The sequence below is a fragment of the Salvia hispanica genome, chromosome 5 (assembly GCF_029641045.1).
Source record: "Salvia hispanica isolate PSC_SH4W2 chromosome 5, Shi_PSC_v1, whole genome shotgun sequence".
NCBI classification, from domain to species: Eukaryota; Viridiplantae; Streptophyta; class Magnoliopsida; order Lamiales; family Lamiaceae; genus Salvia; species Salvia hispanica.
The window spans coordinates 30,751,347-30,775,068 of record NC_142696.1 but is presented as its reverse complement, the minus strand read 5'-3'; the positions used below and the strand labels follow the sequence as shown (position 1 = coordinate 30,775,068).

At 37.9% G+C, this 23,722-nt stretch overlaps 3 protein-coding genes and 2 long non-coding RNA genes across 5 annotated transcripts; 2 read left to right on the top strand and 3 right to left on the bottom strand.

Moving 5' to 3' along the window:
- Positions 1–2,261: 2,261 nt before the first annotated feature.
- Positions 2,262–3,916, bottom strand: LOC148926632 (uncharacterized). The gene is made up of 2 exons (XR_016130395.1): positions 3,515–3,916; positions 2,262–3,425 (listed from the first exon to the last, which is right to left on the bottom strand). It is a non-coding gene; the product is annotated as an uncharacterized LOC148926632 (long non-coding RNA).
- On the top strand, positions 2,479–5,241 carry LOC125216238 (uncharacterized). Its single transcript, XR_007175392.2, has 3 exons — positions 2,479–2,994; positions 4,440–4,498; positions 5,031–5,241. It is a non-coding gene; the product is annotated as an uncharacterized LOC125216238 (long non-coding RNA).
- Positions 5,242–9,211: 3,970 nt separating this feature from the next.
- On the top strand, positions 9,212–11,366 carry LOC125187570 (mitochondrial fission 1 protein A-like). Its single transcript, XM_048084189.2, has 5 exons — positions 9,212–9,414; positions 10,253–10,391; positions 10,728–10,849; positions 10,968–11,031; positions 11,117–11,366. The coding sequence occupies exons 1-5, from the start codon at positions 9,334–9,336 to the stop codon at positions 11,194–11,196; spliced, it is 486 nt and encodes a 161-aa protein (XP_047940146.2). The 5' UTR covers positions 9,212–9,333; the 3' UTR covers positions 11,197–11,366.
- A 2,527-nt stretch (positions 11,367–13,893) lies between these two features.
- LOC125187021 (DNA-directed RNA polymerase V subunit 5A-like) lies at positions 13,894–16,085 on the bottom strand. Its single transcript, XM_048083527.2, has 4 exons — positions 15,756–16,085; positions 14,661–14,834; positions 14,360–14,473; positions 13,894–14,286 (listed from the first exon to the last, which is right to left on the bottom strand). The coding sequence occupies exons 1-4, from the start codon at positions 16,035–16,037 to the stop codon at positions 14,161–14,163; spliced, it is 696 nt and encodes a 231-aa protein (XP_047939484.1). The 5' UTR covers positions 16,038–16,085; the 3' UTR covers positions 13,894–14,160.
- Positions 16,086–20,400: 4,315 nt separating this feature from the next.
- LOC125186691 (uncharacterized protein At5g39865) lies at positions 20,401–21,911 on the bottom strand. The gene has a single exon (XM_048083105.2). It carries the CDS (start codon positions 21,699–21,701, stop codon positions 20,595–20,597), a length of 1,107 nt encoding a protein of 368 aa, XP_047939062.1. The 5' UTR covers positions 21,702–21,911; the 3' UTR covers positions 20,401–20,594.
- Between the last annotated feature and the right edge of the window lie 1,811 nt (positions 21,912–23,722).

The following is a 23,722-nucleotide window of genomic DNA, read 5'->3' as shown; positions in this document are numbered from 1 at the left end:
GGAGGTGCTTGTCCGGTTCGACCTTTCTTTAGAGGAGTTCACGCACAAGTAAAGAATCCTTAGTGCTTAATTTTATGGTTATACGCTTTTGCATTGTTAGTCAGCCATGCCATTCTTATGGTCTCTGGACTATCTGTCGACATTGTGGCCAGTAAAAATAATGAATTTCTTGCATGAATAAGACTCGGCTTCCTCGTAAAAGAACGTTTGTGCTTGATTTTTGTGGATGTAAAATTGATGAATTGTTTTGTGGTTATTTGCAATTCCTTGAAATTTTACATGTTTATATTATTGGTATTTGTTCTCAGCTTGAACGAAAGATGATTGACACTTGGGATATTTATTATGCCATACTTAGTTCGAGGAAGTGTGACTCTGAATTGTTTAAGGAATGGAAAAGTAAGCTTGATGTTGATCGTTTGATCAATGACTTGAGGTTGATCTCAGCAAGAATCGTCCGCCCACATACCATCTACAAGGAGAGGGCAAGGAGTTTCGTGATCAGTGGCATACCGCGGAATGTCATCTCAAGGGCTTCGTTTTAGCCAGTGTTGGCAATGCCCTTGAGAGGTTTGACGATCCCAAAAGGCCGTTGGTCAACAAGCCCACGTGGTTTGAAGAAAAGTCCTCTAAGATACGAGCTGGTATCGCCGTGAAGCATTTAAGGAATGATGTGTTTGAAGAGAGCCAAGACGTGGGGGTATACGCCCTAGTCATGCTTGGCTACTTCAATAAACTTCACTTGTCGGGGGGGAAAATTGACCCAGAAACCCAACAGATAATGATCCTTGATGGGCTTCTAGATAGCTTTAATGAAGTCAGAGATGAAATTTTGTTTAGCGACAAAAGATTTTCATTTTTGGAGCTTTATAACAAGCTTGTGGCTGCTCAAACTAAGATGAACAGAAGGGGTGGACTTTTGAGATGATCATGTTCAAGTCAGACAAGAGTTTATTTTGCTTTATTTACATTGTTGAATTTTAAGAGTTTTTTATTTTGTTTGGTTTTGATATCATATGGATTATTGATATGGAATTTTATTCCTAGTTTATCAATTGTGTTTTTTTTTTTGGATTATCGATGTCATTTTATAATGCTTGCATTATTAGATAAATGAAGTTTTGATTATCCAATTATTTATGACATCAAATGTAGCATGGTTAATATCAAAATGTTTACTTGTGATTAAATTTGTTGATTCAATTATTATGAAGGTTTCTTCTAGAAATATTGATTATTAAGTTTCTTTAATCCTTGAATCTTTTTAACCATTATTTTGTTGATGAGTCAATAGAACATTAATGTTCGACATGGATTAAATACAAAATAAAATGATCTTATGATCGCGTTTGTTCAAATAAAGGTGTAAGAAAAATAATCACAATAATTGATTACAAGACAAGTAAATTAAATTCAACTAGAAACAAGATAAGTATTTATTATAAATACTAGAAATTCTTGTGTAGTAAATATAGTGTGCACATTAAATTTATTTTAGTGTTCCAAGCCAAGAGTTGACTATTTGATTAGTTATTGTTTTATTTATTTTGTTGTGAAAGTGATAATTAAAATAGTGGGAGCTTTTCTTAAATGAACGAATAAATTCTAAGTGTTTAATAAGAGCTTCATAGCTCATTTTATTAAACTAGGATGAATTTAACTCCAAGCACTATTTAAATTGTTTTAATAGCCTTAAAGAATATTGAGACTAGTATTTTTCTACTTTTAAAAGTGGGAGCTAAATTTTGTCTCATAGAATATTCATAAATGGAATTAAGGTAATGTTTGATAGAGTTAAAAAGGGTTCACACCCTAGAATGAAAGAAGTGATGAATTGCACACTTTCTAAGACTCTAATAACATTAAAGACATTTCCAAGTTAGCTATTAAATTAGAATTACTTTTGGATTTCCAAAGAAAGTATTTCTAAAGATCACAACAAATGGTTAAATATATGAACTCTTGGAATTTATGACTATAAAACAAAGAATGCAATCATTCGGTTTTATTTTGTCATGAGGACTAATTTCCAATTAGGCATTGTGATGAGGTAATTATGTTCATGCATAAATTTACATCACAAATTATATAGCAAGGTTAATACCAAGTTAAGTTGGTATTATTGTAACAACCCGAACTTCCGTACCTTATTATTATTATTAGTAGCCTAAAAAAAAAAAAAAAAAAAAAAAGAGAGAAGAAGTGTGATTGTTGTAGCATTCGAAACCTGCTCTTTTCGTTTATAATAATCGATCTTGGAATTATAAATAATAGTTGCTTCATTCTCAAACGAACATTTTGAGTACAACTATTAGAGTAACACAAAATAAAAGTATATAATCAGGCAGATCTTCGAAGTCCGCTAACGTACTATTATACAATTTATCAAATCCCTAATCTATTACAATAAGAGAATCCAGGCAGCCCGCTCAATGGTCGTGCTCGTCCTCCAAGGAAGTCCGATACATCAATGAGGATAACCATGGATGTTAGTTTTCCTACATAAGAGAATTTGAGAAAAGTAAGATAAAATTTGCTATTAATTAAAACATTAAGTCACTAATGAAGATATAGTAAGATGCAACTGCAGTAAGGGAGGAGCTTCATATATTTCTATACAAATGGACATTTAATGATAATGTAGAGAAATCAAGGGCTCATAAGCTCCCTCCATTCTGAAACCACATTTCTACCGTAGGATCACCAAAAAGGGGAAAATATCTATGACATACAAATATAATAATTAAGATAAACTTTACCCAAGTAAACCTTCCCCAAGTTTACCCTCCCCACTTGCATAAGTAGCTTACAAGGGAATTTAAGGGAACAAGTATATAAACCCCCAAAGTTTCCTTAAACAACCATCTCTATCAAACATTCTCTTCACAAACACACCAACACAACATAGGATTGACAAGGAGTCGCGGAGGGAGAGTTGCAGATAATTGTAGGATCAAGTCCTACAATCCAACAACACTTTTTCACCATCAAAAGGTAAATCCCAAGCCTTTCTTTTCTTGCACATATGTACAAGCATATGCATACATAACGTGAAAGTAGAATCTGCCCAAATTTGAAATCAACAATACACAGCAAGTTTACCAACATGTTTCACCATCAAATCTCAAGTAGCAAGATAACTGTTCAAGGATCACCAAATTCAGCAAATAAATAAACTAATAACAAGAGAGAAATGAAAATCTGCCACAGAAAGTGTTTCACCATTGAGTCTTCCTAGTAGACACACGATTGTTCAAAATTCACTAAATGTATATAATAGACAAAACAAGTCCTACAGCCATAGCAAGCAAATTAAGAAACTTATCTCATGTGAACAATTCTGCCGGATTCCGGCGACGGCCGTTCGGCAGCCCGGAGACGACGAAGGCAGCCCCACACCCCCATGACTGCCAATCTTGACAAATCTACGAGTTTGATACAGCAAAAGCTTTTAAATTTAAGATTTAAATTCTTTTTGGAACAAAACAGGGAAGAATTATAAATAAATCCTCACCTTTTGGGAGTTGGGAGTTCGGCGAGGAGAGGGAGACTGTGGTGGCTTCGGAGAGCTGCTTCGGCAGTGCGAGGAACGGAGGGGGGCCGAAGCCGCCGCCTGTGCATGCACATTGGCGGCGGCGATCGGTGTAAGCGGCGGCGGTGGAGAGAGAAGCCGAGAGGGAGACCGATAGGAGAGAAGGGAGCGACGAAGCTATTTCTGAAATTGGGGAAATTCGAAGACAGAGAGAAAAGAGGGAGAGACGGGAGGGAGGAGAGAACATCGCCGGAGTCGGCGGCGGCGCCGGTGGGGCGGCTGGTCGACGGAAATTCTGAATTGGAAGAGGGGTTTCCCTATTTTGCTCAATTGAGAAAGAAGAGGTGAATGGTGCTTTAGTGAGAGGGAGAGAGAGACGATAAGTGTTGGGGAAGAGGGATATGTGGGCTGATTTAATCCATTAGGGCTCTTTTCATAATAATTGGGCCACTGATTTAATGAGAATTGGGTCAAAATTTAATTTGGTTCTTGTGGGCTAACTCCATGTAATATGGAATAATTGGTTTTGGACCTAGGAGATGAGAATTTAATCTAAGCCAAATTTTAATTAAGTGCTGCAGTAAATAATTTTAGAAAGAGGCCCAATTCGAATTTAATTATTTTCTTGGACCTAAAATAAAATGGTTAAGTAAGTTAAGATAATTAGTTGCGACCCGAGTTATTATAGCTTTGCGTCGTATTTGTAGCAATGTATGGAGTATCAATTTAGTCGAAGCCCGAAAATAATAGAAGAAGAGACATCAAATAATATATGACTTTTAGAAATTTCCTAAAGATAAGCGATAAGAAAAGAGAATTAATTATGAAGCATGCATTCCTATTAAGGTTCAAGAATTTATTGAAGTCTGATTAGTATTTTATATTATATTGTGATGTTTTCAAAAAGGTTATCTTTACAAGTTAAAGTCGGAGCGAGAATTTCAAGTTGGAAATTAAACGAATGAGGTGAGCTTTCTTATACTAAAAATACAAACTTTATTTTATGAAAACTCGAACTTATGTTCGTGATTTGATATTGTCTTGCCATAAATGTTTTGTGTATGATGCCTATCTGTTGGCTAAGGCCAAGTGAATTATGAATGATGATATATAAGTCGAATTCGGGTCCCAGTGAGGGTGGTGTCCCCGCTCGGACTAGTGTACACGGGATACCTCTGACCGTGAACGGACGGCAGAGAAGGTGACCGTGGAAGGTGGCCACCTTCCCGGCACAAGGATACCTCTGTCATGATGGGCAGGGAAGGTGACCGTATGAGAACACCATCTCAGTGGCACAAGATGATCAGATATGGCTAAGTACAGGAAAAAGGGCCCAATGTGAATATTTTAGTGAGCTCAGGTCTTTTCAATAAAACCCCTGAGTATTACTGTGATGATGATGGTTTGACAATATTTTCAAATGTATATGTGTATCTTTCGGCAATGTGTTCACTGAGTACCTTTGTACTCAGCCCTGCATATATTTCTAAATATGCAGGTTAAGCGGTGATGACGAGGGGCGATGTTGAGCAGAGATGGCGAATGTGTTTCATTTGGATAAATGCTTGGATGCACCGTGTCTCCATACACGGTGTCATTCTCTCTTGACTCTTCCGCTACAATGTAAATAACGAGCTTATGTTCCTTTGTGTCACGCACTCTGATATATTTTGCCAGCTATTTCAATTTTATTTCATTCATATCAGTTTTGCCGAGATTCCCCTTTCTTCCCCGCTTCTTTAATCCTCCCCTAGTCGCGATAAACCGTATTTGTTATCCTTAGCAAAGTGCGGTCGTGACAATTATATAATTAAAGTTTTGGGAATCATATTCGACATGATTAAAACTTTATATTTGCTATAAGTATTCTACTTTAATTAGTAGAAATTCAGAAGGATCAAAATAGTGGATTTTGATAGAGGAATATGTATAAGTGCGCTTGAGAAAGGCACATAAAATTATTCCACTGGATCAAAGGGCCTAGAAATATTTTGATCAAATAATCGTGCTCCTTAGCAAGAATTAAGGTTATAAATTACAAGTATATTTTCGTTTTATGTACTCTAAAAAACTATGTTGGTAGATTCTTTTTTAAAGAATTATAGTTTTGAGTACATAGTGGCCAAAGCCTGCTTTGAGTATAAGTGGGAGAAAATGTATTGTGAATGTGTAGCACAAGGCCAATAAAGCGGTTGGTATACTCGAAAGCATTCTTTGAATATAAGTGGGAGATTGTTGGGGTTTGTATACTAAAAGATGCTTCGAGCGTACATGCCTTTGTACAGTCAGCTTGTGCATGTATACGAGAAACGCCACATCCACTTGTTTACTTATTTATGAGAATAAATAATATAATATAAATGGTTTATTATTGAAATATGATAAACAAGTCTAAAGCTTTTTACTAAGAAGGTCAAGTAGGGAAATTCGATGAATCTCCTCATGAGTTTTCCAGTAGGGGACTTGGCCAGATCTAGTAAGAAGAAAAATGTATTCGCAACCTAGATAGGCTTTGGCTACCTATTGGAACGGTTGCGGTGTTTGTGATAATTATCTCTTACCTAAGATGAGATTAGTAACACCGGTGTGGTAAAGCACTGAAAGGATCTAATCCGAAATGTATTCTTTATTGCTATCTACTGAAAGAATATATTTCAAGAAAGTTTAGTATTTTCTAGTCTATGATATTAATATCAATATTGTTTATTCAATCAAACGCCACTTTGACTTATCAATATGTGAGAGTTTGTACGTAACTCAAGTTCATGATATCTTGGGTGGTAGTAATTGAATAACATAAAGGTATTGGAATATTATTTCATAGAATTCGCGTGCCCAGTGTGGTATGATTAAATCCCTAAGGGGTGATCCCCAAGAGGTGTTTGAAAGAGGAATTTATTATTCAGAAAACTGCGCAGTTGGAATTTATTCCACGAATAATAAATAAAGTTTCAAACTAGAAAAACTCTTTGGAGAATTAATTTAATTCTAGTCACATAGCAGACAAAAGAATTAAATTGATGGATCAAGATAATCTTAAACGCGGGAAATATTATAAAATAAAATGGACCCAAGTTATTTGTAATTTGGTGATTTAAGTGGGAGTGCAATATTATTCTTTATTGGAATAAAATAATATTCCATTGATAATATATTAAATCATGGGTCATTTGATTTAATTAGTAATTTATCTAATGGGTGAGCCCAACACTTAAGTCATTCCATGGATCCCCAACCTAGCCCAACAAGTCCATTATAAATAGTGATGAGATGTGGAAACCCTAGCACACCATTCATTCACAACACTCCTCCCCAAACCCTAGTAGCCGTCGCCGGCTCTCTCTCTCTCTCCTTGCCTCGGTTTTTGTGCCTTGGCACGTGGGAGAATTAGGGTTTTGTTTTGTTCTTATTATATCCTAATTCATAGGATTAGATCAAGACAATATTGAGTTTGTGATTGGGTTTTCCTAGATCTCTTCAAGACTATCATTGATTATCTAAGATGCGCCCACACGGATGGAGAATCAAGGACTAGGGAATAGGTTGGAAGATTCACGGTCGATAAACCAAGGATCTCTGGGTGGTGCAGCTAGCAACTTCGATTCTATGATGGATCAAAATGAGGTAACAATCGAATCTACATCAAATTGTATGATTATGTGTTCATTTGATGTTATATCTATAGATCTATGAATATTGCATGAAATTGGAGTTGAATGCATAATCACCTAAATAGATCCGTTCTAGGACCTGTTTGATTTCCGTGTCTTCCGCTACGATAGTCCTAACAAATACTCCATAATAAATTACTATAATAGGGAAAGAGTGAGTAAAGTAAAGTGAGAATAATTGACCATTGTTTAAATTATAGAATTGACAAAAAAAAAAAGCAAACAAAATATATTAAAGTTTATATTGATATACCTTAAAATTATGGAAAAAAATTGGCATTTAGTAAAAATTAATGGATTTACAGCCATTAATTATATTTTAGAGAAAATTGACATTTAAATCATAGTTTTTATTCGATTTCTGATCAATCCCAACATCAAAGTAGCATATTGATTTATTCCTTCTTTCCATAAAATGTAGTCTCATTCTTCAATTTTGTGGTATGTCAACAAAAAATATTCCTATTTCTAAAGATGAAAATTTTATTTGTCTTACTTTACTCACTTTTTCTTTTTTTCTATTATTTTATCAGTTTCTTGTTAAAACTTGTGTCATCCATAAATGAGACTATTTATTGTGAACGAATGGAGTATAACTTTTATACATTTTAAAAAGTTTCATACGATAAAATTCTAAAGAAATTTATTGTAACTTTTGTACTATTAACAATTACTATCTTCACCACATATATAACAATTATCCAGAAATCATCATCGGATAATGTCAAAATTTGTTCACAAGTCAACCAAAAATTATGATTTAAATGACAAATTTTATTGGAATTTTAATCTTATAAGACAATTGTAAAGTATATAAAAATTATAGTTTAATTTGTTATTTTTAAAAATAATATAGAACTGATCAGAAGTCAATCAAATTTATAAATTGAATGGTAAATTTTCGTAATTACTACTCCTTACTATCAATTAACAATAGAAAATGCATAAAAAACAATGTAAGTAATAATTTATCATTATCAATAGAAAATGCATAAAAATTTTACTCCTTACTACCAATTTAGTAATAAATTGTAGAAAAACAAAATTTTCTAATTTTTAAAAAGAATGCATTGAAGATATATATCTTTCTTTATTTTAATACTCCTTCCATAAGAATATACTCCCTCCGTCCCCCATTAAGAGTCACACTTTTCCATTTCGGTCTGTCCTCAATTAAGAGTCACACTTTATTTTTACCATAAATAGTAAGTAGGTCCCACATTCCACTAACTCAATTCACTCACATTTTATTATAAAATCAATATAAAAAAATGAGTCTCACATTCCACTAACTTTTCCAACCAATTTTTCTTTACATTTCTTAAAACTCGTGTCCGGTCAAAGAGTGACTCCTAATAGGGGACGGAGGGAGTAGTATATACTCCATCCATCTGCGAATAGGAGTCACATTCCATTCCGGCACGAGTTTTAATAAATATTAAGATAAGTGGGTGGAAGAAAGTTAGTGGAACATGGGTCTCACTTATATATATTAGTTTTAAATGATATGTGAGTGAAATGAGTTGATGGGATGTGAGACCTCTTTACCATTTATGTTAATTATGAACCGAGATTCTTATTCGCGGACAGACTAAAATGGAAAAATGAGACTCTTGTTCACAAACGGAGGGTGTACTTTTCTACAGTCTCTCTCACAAAAATATAAGCTTTCTAAATTTTGAAAACTATACTACTACCTCCGTCCCCCAAAATTTGCTACACTTTGATCCGACACGGGTTTTAAGAAATGTAATGGAAAGTGAGTTGAAAAGATTGGTGGGATGTGGGTCCTACTTTTAAAGTATTAGTTTTATAATAAAATGTGAGTAGGAATGAGTTAGTGGAATATGGGGTCCACTACCAAAAATGGTAAAAGTGAAGTGTATCAAATTTTAAGGGACGGACCGAAATAGTAAACTGTATCAAATTTTCAGGGACGGAGGTAGTATTTTATAATAAAATCGTTTTAAAACTTATTTTTTTCTTTTTTAATGACTAAGCAATCCAAGACTTCTGTATTAAGAATGATTGAATAAGCCTTTCCTAGAGAAATAACTACTGCGAAGATCTACGAGTGTTTCTTGAATTATTTTTTTTTTCCAGGTTTAGCACTCAGAAATTGAAGGCAAGATGAATCAATTCTTCGAGTCTGTCACTAATTTTTTCGGTGGCGGTGACAACATCCCTTGGTCCACTCCTGATGTTGTCCTCGTACGCATTTTCTCTCCCTCTTTTCTAAGATTTGTATATGTTTTATTCGAATAATTTGCAAGAAACTGCTTTTCTCCATATTTCTGACATGTTTCTTCAATTTTTCGTCTAAAGATTCCTTTGTTTAGAAAAAATTTATGTTTGTGTTTGGGATTGTGAATTGTTTATGATCAATTTTGCTCTTATGTATTAGTGTGTGTGACCCTTTGAATTCTTTTGTGGGCCTTTTAGATGGTTTAAATTTAATATGTCTTTTTAGCTGCAGAATTGATATGAGGTTGGTTGTGATTTGTTAAAGTCTAAGATTTGTATTCACTTTTTGGAGCAGTGTGGAAGGGTTTAGTTTCAATAATTGTGCATATTGAGGTTTGGTTTCTCTGAGAAGTTTGGTTTTCTTCCAAATATATTTGGTTAGATTGTTGAACTTGTCGTTTGTTGTGGTTTTGAGGCAAATTTTGATGACTGCCTAGACGATGATGAATGTTTGTTGAAGAAATGTTATGAGTTCTCATTGGTTGGTGTTGTGAAATGCGGGTGACATTGTAATGTTAGTATGGCAAACAGATTCTCTGTTATAATCTTCGTTTACATCGTTTCTATGAACTATCTTGGGTCGTAATATCCACTGTTCCATAATATCTTGGGTTGGTGTTGTGAAATGCGGGTGATATAGTATATTTGTTGGATTCTAATAGCCTCTTCGATTCATGTTTCTTGATATTGTAATGTTAGTATGGCGAATACATTCTCAGTTATAGGGTGTATGTTACCATCTTCGATTACATCGTTTCTATGAACTATCCTGGGTCGTAATATCCACTGTTCCGTAATATTGCAGGGCTGTGAGAGAGAAGTTGCAGACGCTGAAAGGGAGGGATCTCAAGATCGAGTTAATGACTGTATTGTGCGATTGTCGTGGGCTCTTGTTCATTCCAGACAACCTGAAGATGTGCAGCGAGGGATAGCCATGCTTGAAGGTGAGTTCAAATTCATTTTTATGCTGAATTTGGCTTAATTGATCTCGTTCAACTGTATAGCTAACCTTAATAGCAAGGATTACATTTGTGAGTGTCGTCTTATTATGATTTTGTATATTGCTCTAGCCGGCTTCCATTGGCATTTTGACTATTTGATTAATACATGTGCAATTGAGTTGCCTTTCCATTGTATGTCATCACAAATTTATGCGAGTAATGTCATTATGATCTCAACAATAGTACTTAGATGTCCGTCATCTCCACAAAGAAATTTCGTGTAATGTGCAACGGATGCAGTCGAATATCTGCTTACGTGTGCATGAATTTTACTGGCAGTTTCACTAACCAACACCAGTAGTCCATTGCAAAAGAGGGAGAAACTTTATCTACTTGCTGTTGCTCACTACCGGAGCGGGGATTATCCAAGGAGCAGGCATTTTCTAGACCAATGCTTGGAGGTTGGTTGCCCTGATTTTTCATTTCCAATGCTCTTCTTTTCCCAATAACCCCGATTTTATGAATATTGCAAGTTCACCAACCCTCTGTTCTTAAAAAGTTGCCATTGTCGCTTACTAGATTGCACCCGACTGGAGGCAAGCTCTGTCTTTAAGGAAGAATGTTGAAGAACGAATCACTAAAGGTAATTCCCAATGTTTGAGCGGTGAAATCCTTATCGACTATGACTTAACTTGCTTGAGCCTTACCTTGTTTATCTCATATTGCAGATGGTGTTATTGGAATTGGCATAGCTGCAACTGCGGCTAGTCTTGTAGGAATAGCAGTTGCATTGGCTCGGAGGGGCTGATCTTTACACTGCTTTCTTTGGGGAAAACCGAACTCTTTTGTTGTGATTTTGCTCTGTTTTAGATTCAGCCTCATATGAATAAGTTTTAGCTTGAATGTGAATTGAACTCCACCTTTGCTGGATTTCGAATTAATTTGTTTTAATGAAATAGAAGTTTTGTTTGCATACAATGTGTCTGGCATTTTTAGCTTTCTGTAACAGTAGAATGCAAATGCTATAAATCAAGAAACAAAGATTTTGATAATCAGTAAGTAGAATAACTTGACAGATGTTGAATAGCTTCTTGTATATGAAAATGTAGCAACTGGAGTGTTCTCAAAATTGCTTAGAGCACTCCCAATGCTCTCCCTAAAAACTCCCTTATTTCTCCCTAACTCCTGCCACATCAGCGCCACATCAGCACCAAAATTTATTCCCAGTTTTTAGCCAACTTTTAGCCAACTGCTCCAATGGTTTCTCCCTTATTTCTCCCTAACTCAACATTTCATTTTTACATCATCATTTTTAATATTATTTAATTTTCCCTACAAATGTGTTTAATAAATAGATTTATAAATGAACAATTCGTTGTTGTATTAATCATTGGAAAATATAATACAACGAGAAAAAAAAAACTACAAATAAAAAACCATAAAAAACAAGGATTTAAAAAACTAAGAGGGAGGAGCGTCCGGCGAGAGGCCATCTTGATCTTCATATTTTGGATGGTCAACCAGAGGGACTGCTTCTCTTCTGGGGTTCCGCCGCCGGTGAAGTACAGCGTGTACAACTGCGCCAGAGTGGCGGCATTGGAAGAGAACGTGGCTTGTTGTAAGAACGGGGATTCCGACTGGGCATCTGACGATGTGCCCTTCCCCTTCCGCCTCCCCTTCGCCTTCTTCGCTCCCACAGGGCGCTCGTGCGGACCATCCTCAGACAAGTCGATGGGGATCGCGCTGCCCTCACTCTCCACACCGCTAAGTCGCGAGCGCACCGATTTCCCGTGCAGCGCGCTGTGCATCTCCGTCCGGAATTTGGGGAGATCCTTCAGCCTATCATAGATTTTCCAATACTTGAAGCCCTTCGACAAGAACTGGCCACTATACATCTGGATGGTCTCATCTCGGACCATGTGCTCGTTCTGGCCACTCGTCATGTTCGTCATCAAGTTAGAATATATACCGTTGAAATGGGCGCAGTCCCTCATGAGGCGCTCCCAATGCCGGCGGATCGCCTCACTGCCATGGTTCTTCATCGAGGCAGTCTTGTTGGTCGTGTACTTCTCCGTAACCTGCGCCCAGAACATGATCTCAGTCCAGTAGTTGCTGCGCACCGCGTCTTGCGTCGTGTCCGCCCAGCAGTTGGCTATCAGCTCGGACTCTTCGAGAGTGTAAGTAGTCCTTGTCCGCTTCGGCTTCTCATCGGAAGCCGTATCAGTCGCAGCCGTCGACGCCGGCGCCTTCCCCTTCCCGCTCCTGGAAGGCGGCTCGGCGGGCGTTTCTTCCACCTCGTAGTCGTCCGTGCTGAGTGTCGGATCCGTTGTGTACGTCGCGGCCTGAGATTCTTCGTCGCCTGGGGTTGATCCAGGGGTGTCGAACAACGATGTGACTATCTGGGGGCGATACACATCGTCGGCTGGAGAGGGCATGCTGAGGGCAGACTGGAAGTACGGAGAAAGTCTGCGTGGCGTAGGAGTCTGCAATGGGGACGGACCCGCATATGGATATTGGCCGGGAGGAGAACCCATCGACAACAACGAGCTCATCCACTGCTCATTTGCTTCATCAGTGTTGGGAATTTGCGAACTCGACTCTTTGCCCTTACCCTTACTTTTTCGGAAATTTTTCCTACTAGAGCTCATAATTTTGAAGATTGAAGATTGAGATAAGAGATTGAAAAATTGAGAGAATTGTGTGTGATGAATGGAGGAGGAAGAGGAAGTATTTATAGTGGTGGAATTATAGATATAGCCGTTTAAAAAAAAAAAAAAATTATCGCCGAACATCGCCGAATCGCGCCCACAGTGGGCGGCGATGATTCGGCGATGTTTTGGCGATGGATCGCCGGTTGGCGTTAATTCGGGAGGAATAACGCCGAGAATTCGCCGAAATCGTCCCATTGGCCGGCGAAAACTCGGCGATTTTCGGCGAAAAATCGCCGAGTTTAACGCCGAGCCCATTGGGAGTGCTCTTAATAATCAAAATCTGATTGGTTTTACAAACGGGTTGTAGCACAGTTGGGGCAGCACGGAGTTGTAGTGACTTTGAGGTCACGCGTTTAAATCTCACCACTTGCTGGGAGACTTTTGGCCTTAATCTGCAAATTCGGCCGAACAGGATTAGTCGAATTCCGCCAAAGGCGGTTTCAATACACTTGTGGTCACACCTAAACAAAAAACTGATAGGTTTTTATAGAAATATTTTCAATTTCACCTAGTTTTATATAGTGTGCTGCCATAATATTTCGTTAAATAAAATCCCGTGTTCTGACCCCATATTTTGTGCATGAATACGATAGGAACACAAACGCAATAAGATTTGGCACTTACCCAATAAACTTGCAAGCCATAGTCATAAAATTTTGTTAAATAAAATCTAAGGTTTTGCATGATTACATTATATGCCAATTAATGGATGATATCACAAATTCAAAATATAAATAAATAGCAGTAACACTTAAAATCTCTGTTGTATCTTCAAGTTGGAGGAAGAGAACAGGTATTGAAAGCTCGTCATCACATCATCTAATATTGCAATCTAGAATCATTTTTTGTTTAGTTTTTTTCTGAGAAACATACACAAACACCTCCTAGCAAAGTGAAAACATCTTACTAATACTAAAACACGCAGAAAAAAAAAAGATACAGTCATGGTAGAAAGTTCCAAAGTTGTAAGCAGTCAGAGGGCCATAAGTATCTAGTTAAGTCCTAAAATACATGGCAGCAAAAGAGGCCCTATAATACTAAAACACGCATTGAAAGCAACTTCACCAAACACAACGGTATGTTACGTGTAGCTGCGTCAGTTCACCACTGTACGTGACCTTAACAACCTGCCCTCTCTCGAGCCCGTAATAACGAGCTATTGCATCTTTCTGCAGCATCCGTGGCAGCTGGAAGTAGTTGAATTTGATGAGAAACAACTTTTGATGATACGCGTGCCTTAACAAATTAACAATAGCTTACCTGCTTATCTTCAATGCTGTACTGCTTCAGTAGTTTTTCCTTCTCTGCATCTGTGAGCACTTGATGTTTTGGCTTCAGTTCGTGCTTTGTTACATTGACAAGCAAGTCGGTGATCTGGCAAATTCATATTTTGAGAATCCATAGTCAATCTCAAATTTTAAAACTGAAGATATCATATAATGTCAACTTGATTTCACAGCACGATACTGAATTTGGGGCCAATAAATAATTGAGATAACAACCAGTTCAAGATAAATAACAAAAGTAGAAAGGGGGCTAACAGAAAAGATTAGAATTTGACCTGGAAAATTTCGACTTTTAAAGTGAAGAGTCCGACAGCTTTTAAGGCCTGGCTAGTCATTTTACCCTGCACTACTAATATAAGCCTATCCAGACCTTCATGAACTATCTTTGTTGTAATGCCACGCACGGTATTGACTTTAATAATGCCTGGTTCACAGAATAGTACTAGGACCTGCAATGCAGAAACTTAACCTCAATGAAGATTCAAATACTACAACTCAAATTACTAGTGAAACAGACTAGCAAACTTCCACGAATTGCCATTTCAGAAATCACCATAAGAACTACAGCATACACTTCAGCTAACTCAACAAGTGAGACTATTTCCGTTTAAAAATCAAGATCGGAATGGCTTTACCAGTTTAAATCTTATGCGTAGAAATGAAAAGAAACATAAAACCACTAGCTCAGAATGGCATATTAGAGCTCAGGTATATGCTTTTTCACCTTAAGATTTCATCCCATCTATAAATCACTGTATTAAGTTGGTAGCAGAAACGAAGAAACACTGGTTCCGTAAGCTAATAGTGAGTTCTGGCTAACTCGGAAATAACAAGTTAACAACTTCAACAGCTTAAACTTCCTAAGCAGCTTTACTGTGTGAAACTTGACCTTAAGAACACGCATAGAGATATGTGTTTCATGAGCTTTTACTAAGTGTATCCAAAGTTATGAACTTTTTAGTTTCTGTGAAAGCAAATGCAGAAATATTTGGTGTTTTATAACCAGTTGCCAATTTTCTGGAATTAGTATTCACAAATCTATCACCAAGGACTCAAATTTGACCTGCTCATTACTGTAAACTTCATCTTCTCAAAAATTATCACAGGGAAAGAAAGTAATCTGTTACAGCTTCAAGGATGAATTAAATAATTTAGAATTTCAAATTGAGAAAAGGGGTACTAACTTTGCAATTCGAAGCAATGTTAGCCTATAAATTGTTAAGCGCAGTAAAACAACAATAATGATAATGCATTATCTAGAATTGCATACACACACACACACACAACTGAAGCTACTAAATAATTCTCAATGGATTTCCTACTGAAAAGAAGAAGAAGGCATAGAAAGAAAGGGGAATTGATTGAGGTACCTTGATAGAAGGATCATCCTTGTGAAGAGAAGAAATCCTGAATCCATCGACATCGAGATTATCGCCATGCTTAGTGCGGAATTCATCAAGCGGAAGCTCAATCTCACAATTGGGGACAGCGAATCCACGATCCCTAAGCATTTCGAGTAGCGTTTTCCGAGCGAGATAGTACCTGTGGCTCTCAACGGAGCCGGTGTCCAGCAAGCTGCTCAGGCAGCTACGGAAGGTCTCATCAGCGCCGTCACCGTCTCCGTCGACGTTCATGGCTTCGGCTTCAGTCATCTTCAATTCTTCCCTAGATTTTATGCCCTACTTTCTTGTTTCTTCTCAATATAAAAAAGTGGAAGCCCGACTTTGGGTGCAGTTCCATTCCGTACGCTGACGTGCAGTGACTTTCATTTCATCTTTTTTTAAATATCAAAATGGAGTACAATTTATTTTGAATTTAGTCAATTCAAAATATACTACTGTACACTTTTTAGAGCATCCGTAATGGTCGGCTAGCGATCGGCTAGCCGATCGGCTAGCTGAACCATTGCAGTCGGCGAGCGCTTCGGCGTGGGCTGGCCGATCGCTCGGCGCTGGCTGAAGCGCTGGCCGATCGGCTAGCCGCCATTGTGGCGGCCCGATCGGCCAACGCCGATTTTTGTTTTTTTTGTTTTTTTTTTATTTAAAAAACCTATATAAACGCGATTTTCGTTTCATTTTCATTTGCACCACTTGTTTTAACGAGTTTTCTCTCTTTCTAACTTTCTGTACAAGAGCATCATCGAGCGATGGATCACAACAACGAGTCCAGTCCAGCGACGAGTGGATCTCAGACTCGCACGGTACCTGTGGGATCTGGATGGGGGCAGATGGGCCCGGGGTTTAACATCCCTTGGAATCAGATGATGGGGATGATGGCCGGTGCGCCGGGGGGGGGGATGCAGCAGCAGATGATGCTGCAGCAGATGATGGGGATGATGTGGCAGGGCGGGATGCAGCACGGTATGCATCCCGAGATGCAGGGGGGGTGCAGGGGTCACCGGGAGGGGACACGGTATATCTGCCCTCGCTTGATTTTTTGACGGCTTCGTCTCACACGTCGACCCCAGTGGAGACGCAGTTCACTGGCGATGACCTTCTGTCATTGCATGATATGGGGATCGATCTCGGGGAAGATGATACTCCCGTTCCAGCTCGGCTGGCCGCGCCGAAGAAGAAGACGAGGGGGAAGGGGAAGGCCAAGGCGGTCGGCGAGTCATCGCAGCCCGCTGTTGACGACACCTCTGGCCGGAGGAAGTGGACGGAGGATGAGTACGCCGGGGTGGCCAGGGGGTGGTTGGAGGTGTGCGACGATCCGCTGGTTGCGAACAACCAGCGGATCGTCAACATGTGGGCGAAGATCAGAGCTGCCTATAGGAGGCACTGCCCGCACGGGAAGGACTTCAGCCCGGAGGAGGTCCGGAAGGGGTGGGAGCGCACCAGGGCCGCGGTGGGCCGTTTTTCGAATTTGTACGCCAATGCCCTCCGTCAGCTCAGGAGTGGGCAGAATGAGGACGACGCCCGGAGGATCGCCGCGAGTCAGTTCCCCTTGGCGGGGAAGTATAAGGAGTTCACCTACTGGGAGTGTTTCTTGTTGCTGAAGGACTCCGAGAAGTTCCGGGCGGGGTGCGACGCTGGGTGGCCGAAGAAGCAGCGACTGAACTATAGCGACGACTACAGCGGCAGCAGCGGCGGATCCCACGACCTCCCCCCGGATGCTGAGGAGTTTCCATCCCCTCCTTCATTTACTGGTCGCCCCCGCCCGGTTGGACAGAAGCGGGCGCAGCGGGCTCAGAGGGGCGGATCCCCCCTATCGCTCCGCGAGGTCCAGTCCTCCGCCCTCCCACCCGCCCCACTCGAGTACACACTCCATTCGCGTAACCATACGCGGGATCAGATGTACAAGGTCTTCCAAGAGTGGAAGACCGCCACTGACCCCACGGAGAAGATGTTTCTTCACGAGATGCTCGAGAGCATGCGGGTTGATTTGGAAATCGCGAGGGCACGGCTAGCGAGTTCTGACGTGGGCTCAGATACCACGGGCGGCGGCGGCGACAACGATGAGGAGTAGAGAGTGGCGGGGCTCGTGTGTTGAAGCCCTTTTTTTAAAAAAAAAAAATCATGTACTTTTTTTAAAAAAATCTTTGTACTTTTTTTTAATGGAATGGATTAATTTTCCCGTATATGTGTCGTAAATTTAATTCCGTATTTTAATCGTAATTTTAATTCCGTAAATGTAGTATATTTTGAATTATTTTTATTGCGGCTGGCCTATGGCTGGCCTAAATCTGATGTGGTAGGTGAATTTTTTAGTGTTGCTGACGTGGCAGGGGAGAGAATGGCTGGCCTATTGCTGGCCTAAGCACCATTGCGGATGCTCTTATACACTTTCAACCCTAAAAAATAGTTGTCCATAAAAAATAGTCTCATTTATATGCTACTCCCTCTGTCCGCAAATAGGAGTCCCGTTTTTCCATTTTAGTCCGTCTGCGAATAGGAGTCCCGGTTCACTTTTACCATAAATGGAATAGGGTCCCACCTTCCACTAACTCATCTTACTCACATTTCATTTAAAACTAATATATACAAGTGCGACTCTTATTCCACTAACTTTTTTCCATCCACTTTTCTTAACATTTCTTAAAACCCGCGCCGCCTATAAATGGGACTCCTAATGGCAGACGGAGGGAGGAAGTACATGTGTTTTAATAAAAGACTATTAGTAAATTATAAGAGAAAATATGTGTTTTAATAAAAAACTACTACGAGTAAAAGTATAAGAGAAAATAAGAAAAAGTAGGTAAAGTAAGAGAAATAGATAGAAAAAAAAAAGAGTAAAGTATGAAAAAGAAGAAAAAATATTTGTAAAATAGGAAAGAAACTTTATTTTTTCAGAAATTGACTATATTGTGTGGACATCTCAAATTGCAAAATAAAACTTTTTTTTGGACAAAGGAAATATGAATTATTGAAAAGGTACAAGTATTAATTCACAATTTGTAAAATAAGATTAAAATAGAAAATCAATTATATTACGAGCATGTAAAGTAGAAAAAAAATCTTGCTCTTTTGAAAAATTAGATTTCAAATACATGCTCATAATTTCTTCGATCTACTTTCAAGTCGAACATTAAAATACGTGGTCATTTAATAAACAAATTGACAACAATAAAACTATCTCCTTCTAATTTAATTTATTTTAATACATATTTTTTTTTTGTATACTTTATGCACGGAACTAATCAAGATTATATAAGTAACACAAATTCAAATCTAATAAATTACATACTTTCGACTTGATTCACGTATGCTTTTAAATAGAAAAAGTTAAAACTCGGAGAATTCTTATTTGAACTTGAGATTAAAAAGGCAGGCGGCTCAAGCTTTTCACGTTGGATTATTTTAAATGAGAATTTAATAAATAAAAGGGCTCCGGGTTTAAAATTTAAGTTTTAGTTTTATAGTATTTTCTTTTTTAACAAAATAATTATATAACAATAAAATATTAGGGTAGGAGGAGTTATATTATGATAGTTAAAATTTAAATCTTTTTGTTTTTAATTCCCATTTCTTCTCTACAATAACCATTTCTCCATTTTAGACTTGTTTACCCATTTATCTTAGCTGATTTCTCTCCGAGACGTTGGAAATGGAGGGGGGGCGACCATGGTGGATTTCCAACAAGGGCAAAGGTTTCAGCGCCGGAGGGGGCGAAAGCCCCCTTCATCCGCCACTTGCGCTCGTGTACGCACATTAGCTTGCCTAACTCCGCCTTCATTTACACCATGAACTTCATCATTAAGTTTTTCGTGACATCATTTTCCAGCGCAACTGTGAAAGGGCGAAAGTGAGGATGCAAGCTTATCATCCACCGGTCCACGCTTAGAAATTTTCAGAACTTAATACTGCCATAGAAACTTCAAACAAATGCAAACACTATCTCCTTTTTTATGAACTCAACAAAATACTAACATGACCGAAGGATAGGGGCACAAACCATCTTCTGGCTATTATACTAACTGATACGGTCCTTGTCAGCCACTCGTTATCAGCGACGAAAAGTATGCCCAAGACCTTCAATGTGATCAATAAAAAGGGTGGAAAACCGATGTGCGATATACTGATCCTTGGAAAACCATAGATAAAAATGAATGCACGAGCCCCAACAACCCAACAACCAACTCAATAACACGTAGAATGAAGATCGGTAGAATAACGCCACAAAAACTGGGTGGAAACCGTTCGATAAGTAGATACTGAGCATTATACTATGAAGATGTGCAAAAGGAAAAGTAAATACTCTAATTATCGATAGAATAATCAAAATCTCCAAGGGGCTTTTACCAAGGCCTATTGAAAAAAATTTAAGCTAACAAATGATAATGGCAATCCTCCTCGGAATCAAAAGGAGAAATCTAAAAGATCTGGAAACTAACTAGACCTGGGGATATCTTAAATGTAACAACACAAACAAAAATGTAATAGCTTTGAATCATCCATGACAGGCCATGATCAGTGACTAGATATGGTAAGAATATATGATGAAATCAAAGTATGATAACTCTAACACTCCTTGCAACTAAAAAGATATTGCACAATTCAAAATTCCAGCAAGATATTGCAAGAAAGCATACTAATTAACTTAATTATTTGATCAAGATCCCTCCTAATTAAGCAGCTAGACAATATAAACACTTCAATAAATGATACTATTAATCAAGAGCAAATACTCCACACTAAGCACACATCAAATAAGCAAGCATTACTCCTTATAATAACCTCACCAATCAAGCACCTAATAACACTCATTGGTCAAGGGCAGCAACCAGGGCACCGAACCAGTCCATTCTCATTGCAACCCGGACATCTCCTCAGCTCCCCGTCTTCCCCTTCATAAACCTTCCTGCTCCCACTGCAGCTCGGGCATGGTATAAACCTCGCATCCCCACAAGCCTCACAGACAATTCCTTTATCCGTGATTGGGAAATCCTGCAGCAGCTTCGCCAACTCCCCCACCTCGTGGAGCTGCTTAATGTCCTCAGCACCACCAATATACTTCCCATTGATAAACAGCTGAGGCAAGCTCACTGTTTTACCCTTCAAAGCCTCCTGCAGCTCGGTCCTATACGACCTGTCCATCGATATATCCCTCTCATCAACACACACTCTAAAACATCTCATAATCACCCGAACCGCGCAGCAATCCTCGTAAGTCTTCCTTATCCCCCTCAAACTAGTGTAGTACAGCACAATCCTATTGTCACCACTAGGCAAACAGCAAGATCCATCACTTTCTGCAACAGCCACCGCAGAATTCACAGTATCCGACTCCAAAGACACAATCTTTTTGGGCTTCACAGCCTCTTCACACACATTCTTCCTCCCCAACAAAGCCCTACGGTAGCTAGACGCCACATTGGTGTCCATTTTGGCCAGGAAAGACTCCTCAGACAAGTGCTTCCACAGCGGCTTCGACACCGGATGCTCTACAAACTCATAGGATTGCTCCAATTGATCACCATCCACCTGAATTTCACCCAATTTCTTAGGATTCTCGACAATTTGGTAGCGAAATTCGTCTTCGTCGAGGCCCTCCATGAGCTCCCACGTGTTGATGACCGAGTCCGGCGACGGAGGGTCCTCGGAAATCCCCAAATCGCGAGGATTTTGGGGGGAGGGCAGCGCGAGGGATCCGTAGGTGGTGGATGTGAGAGAAACGAAGTGATTGGAATCCCCTTTTCTCAAAGGAGGGTGGTGGATCAGAGGGGTCGGCAGAGAGAGAGTCCTCGACACCGGCGTGGAAGAGGCGTCGGAGAAGGAGTGGTGAGGGGATTGCAGCTGCGAATTGGTGGAGGAATTGGAGTTGGGATCTTCCTGATTACCGATGAAATTAGCTGGGCGTGAAGCAGTGCACCCCATTTTGCTGAAATTGACCACAGAAATTGAAAGTCGACCCTTTTTTCCCCCTTTCCTCTCTTTCCCTTGAAATGGATGTTCAACTACAATGATTGATGGAAGCTTTTCCAAATCTTTATTTTTTAGAAAAAGATCTCTTTGCGGCGTTTCTTCAGTAAGTTTGAGGACGATTTAGAGGTTGAAGAAGTGTTGGTGAGAGAGGTTTGTCAATGGAGGACAGAAATTAATGCATTTATAACGAATTGAGTTATAATTAAATGAGACGTGACACTAAAACTACTTAACATTCGTATTTCACCCCAAATTAATGGGTTAATCAGTTAATGTGTGTGGGTATTCTTGAATCAATTTTAGGTGCAAGATTTGTCACCAAATTCGAATGGAATTAAGTATAGTAATTTCTTGTTTATTGACATAATCACGAAGGTTTACTTTATAAGTTTACACTCCATCTGTTCTAAAAAATTAGTAATACTATCATTTATGAATGACATAAATTTTAACAAGAATTTGGTAAAATAAGAGTGAAGATGAAAAAAAATAGATAAATTAGAAAAACTACAAAGAAAAAGTAAATAAAATATGTGATATATGAAAAAAGTGAGTACAGTATAAAAAAGAATATTCTATTTTCAAAAGATGAGATGATAAATTTTTATGAACAAAGAGAAGTATAATATGGACATATAAACCTACAATATATGTCAGTATTTCAAAATTGACTACATCCACTTTTCTTGCCACAGTTGCCATTATACTAATTTAATAAAATTTAATTTCATATTAAATTAGTATGAAAAAAAAATGAATACTAACTTTACAAAAGTGCGTTAAAAAACAGCCTATTTGGATACGATGGTTAGTTGGTTACCCGTTACTATTATTGTGGTTTGATTATTTTTTTAATTTTTTTATTTTTAATTCTGGAAAGGTCATCTATTGTATTTTTGTTCAAATATGTGGATAAAGGGAATTTCTCCTATCTCTGACGGTCCAAATTAATCTCACATGTAGAAATGATTGGTGGAAATATCTATAAAAACTGATCCAATCAATGATACTCCTATAAGAAAATATTGAAAGTTGATTTCGGTTCCAATCAATTACTATATAAGAAAATATTGAAAATTGATTTCGGTTTAAACTTTGAAATATTATATATGATGATTGAATATGAATTTTGTTTAATTTATGAAATCGAATCATAAATTTAATTTTAAATAACATTGTATGATAATGAGTTACAGTCGATCTTTAACTAAAATAATTTTATAATTTAATCCAAAAATTAGATGAATAATTATATTATAAAGTATTATAGCATAAGAAGGACATCTAACTTTATGATGAAATGTATTTTGATTTTTTTATAAAATCTATTGGCTGGTTTGAATAGAAGCGATGAAATGTGTTGAATACGGAATATAGTTTTTCTTGATAGAGAGATTAACTTAGAATAATCATGCGCCATTATTAAGTAATCTACATAGTCCACATCTCATTAACGCAGTAGCAAGCAAGACCATTACATATATAGCAAAATACTACTGTATGTGTATTTGACTTTGGCGTTTATTTGTATCCTATTCTTCTTCTTCTTCTTCCCATTTTCTCATAGCAGTTCGAAGAGTTTAAATATTCCTTAAGGTCGAATCAAAAATAGCAAAATCGTCCCCTTCATGCTTAGAAAAATATGAATTTTCAATCAATGTCATATTCAAGTTAGTAACTAGGTGGTTGAATTATTTATTAGTTTCTTTTAACTAAAGGGTCCATGAATCAAGTCTGATTGAGTCCATTTTTTCTCAACTTAACATTGCTTTCTTTATTTTATAAATTTATATTATTTCTTATTACCAAATTAAACCATTAAAATACTTTACGAATATATAATTTTATTAGTTTACATATATTATTTTATTATACTATTTAATTTTTAGTTAAATAATTTATTTTAAATATTTGATACTACATTTTATTTATTTTTAAAAACAAATCAAAAACCGTTTTGATCGGCGGTCGGG

Coding starts and splice junctions, on each gene's coding strand:
- LOC125187570 (XM_048084189.2), top strand. CDS start 9,334: ATGAATCAATTCTTCGAGTCTGTCACTAATTTTTTCGGTGGCGGTGAC. Junction 9,415..10,252: donor CCACTCCTGATGTTGTCCTC/GTACGCATTTTC, acceptor GTAATATTGCAG/GGCTGTGAGAGAGAAGTTGC. Junction 11,032..11,116: donor TGAAGAACGAATCACTAAAG/GTAATTCCCAAT, acceptor CTCATATTGCAG/ATGGTGTTATTGGAATTGGC.
- LOC125187021 (XM_048083527.2), bottom strand. CDS start 16,037: ATGACTGAAGCCGAAGCCATGAACGTCGACGGAGACGGTGACGGCGCT. Junction 14,835..15,755: donor AGGATGATCCTTCTATCAAG/GTACCTCAATCA, acceptor TCTGCATTGCAG/GTCCTAGTACTATTCTGTGA. Junction 14,474..14,660: donor TAAAAGTCGAAATTTTCCAG/GTCAAATTCTAA, acceptor TGAATTTGCCAG/ATCACCGACTTGCTTGTCAA.
- LOC125186691 (XM_048083105.2), bottom strand. CDS start 21,701: ATGGGGTGCACTGCTTCACGCCCAGCTAATTTCATCGGTAATCAGGAA.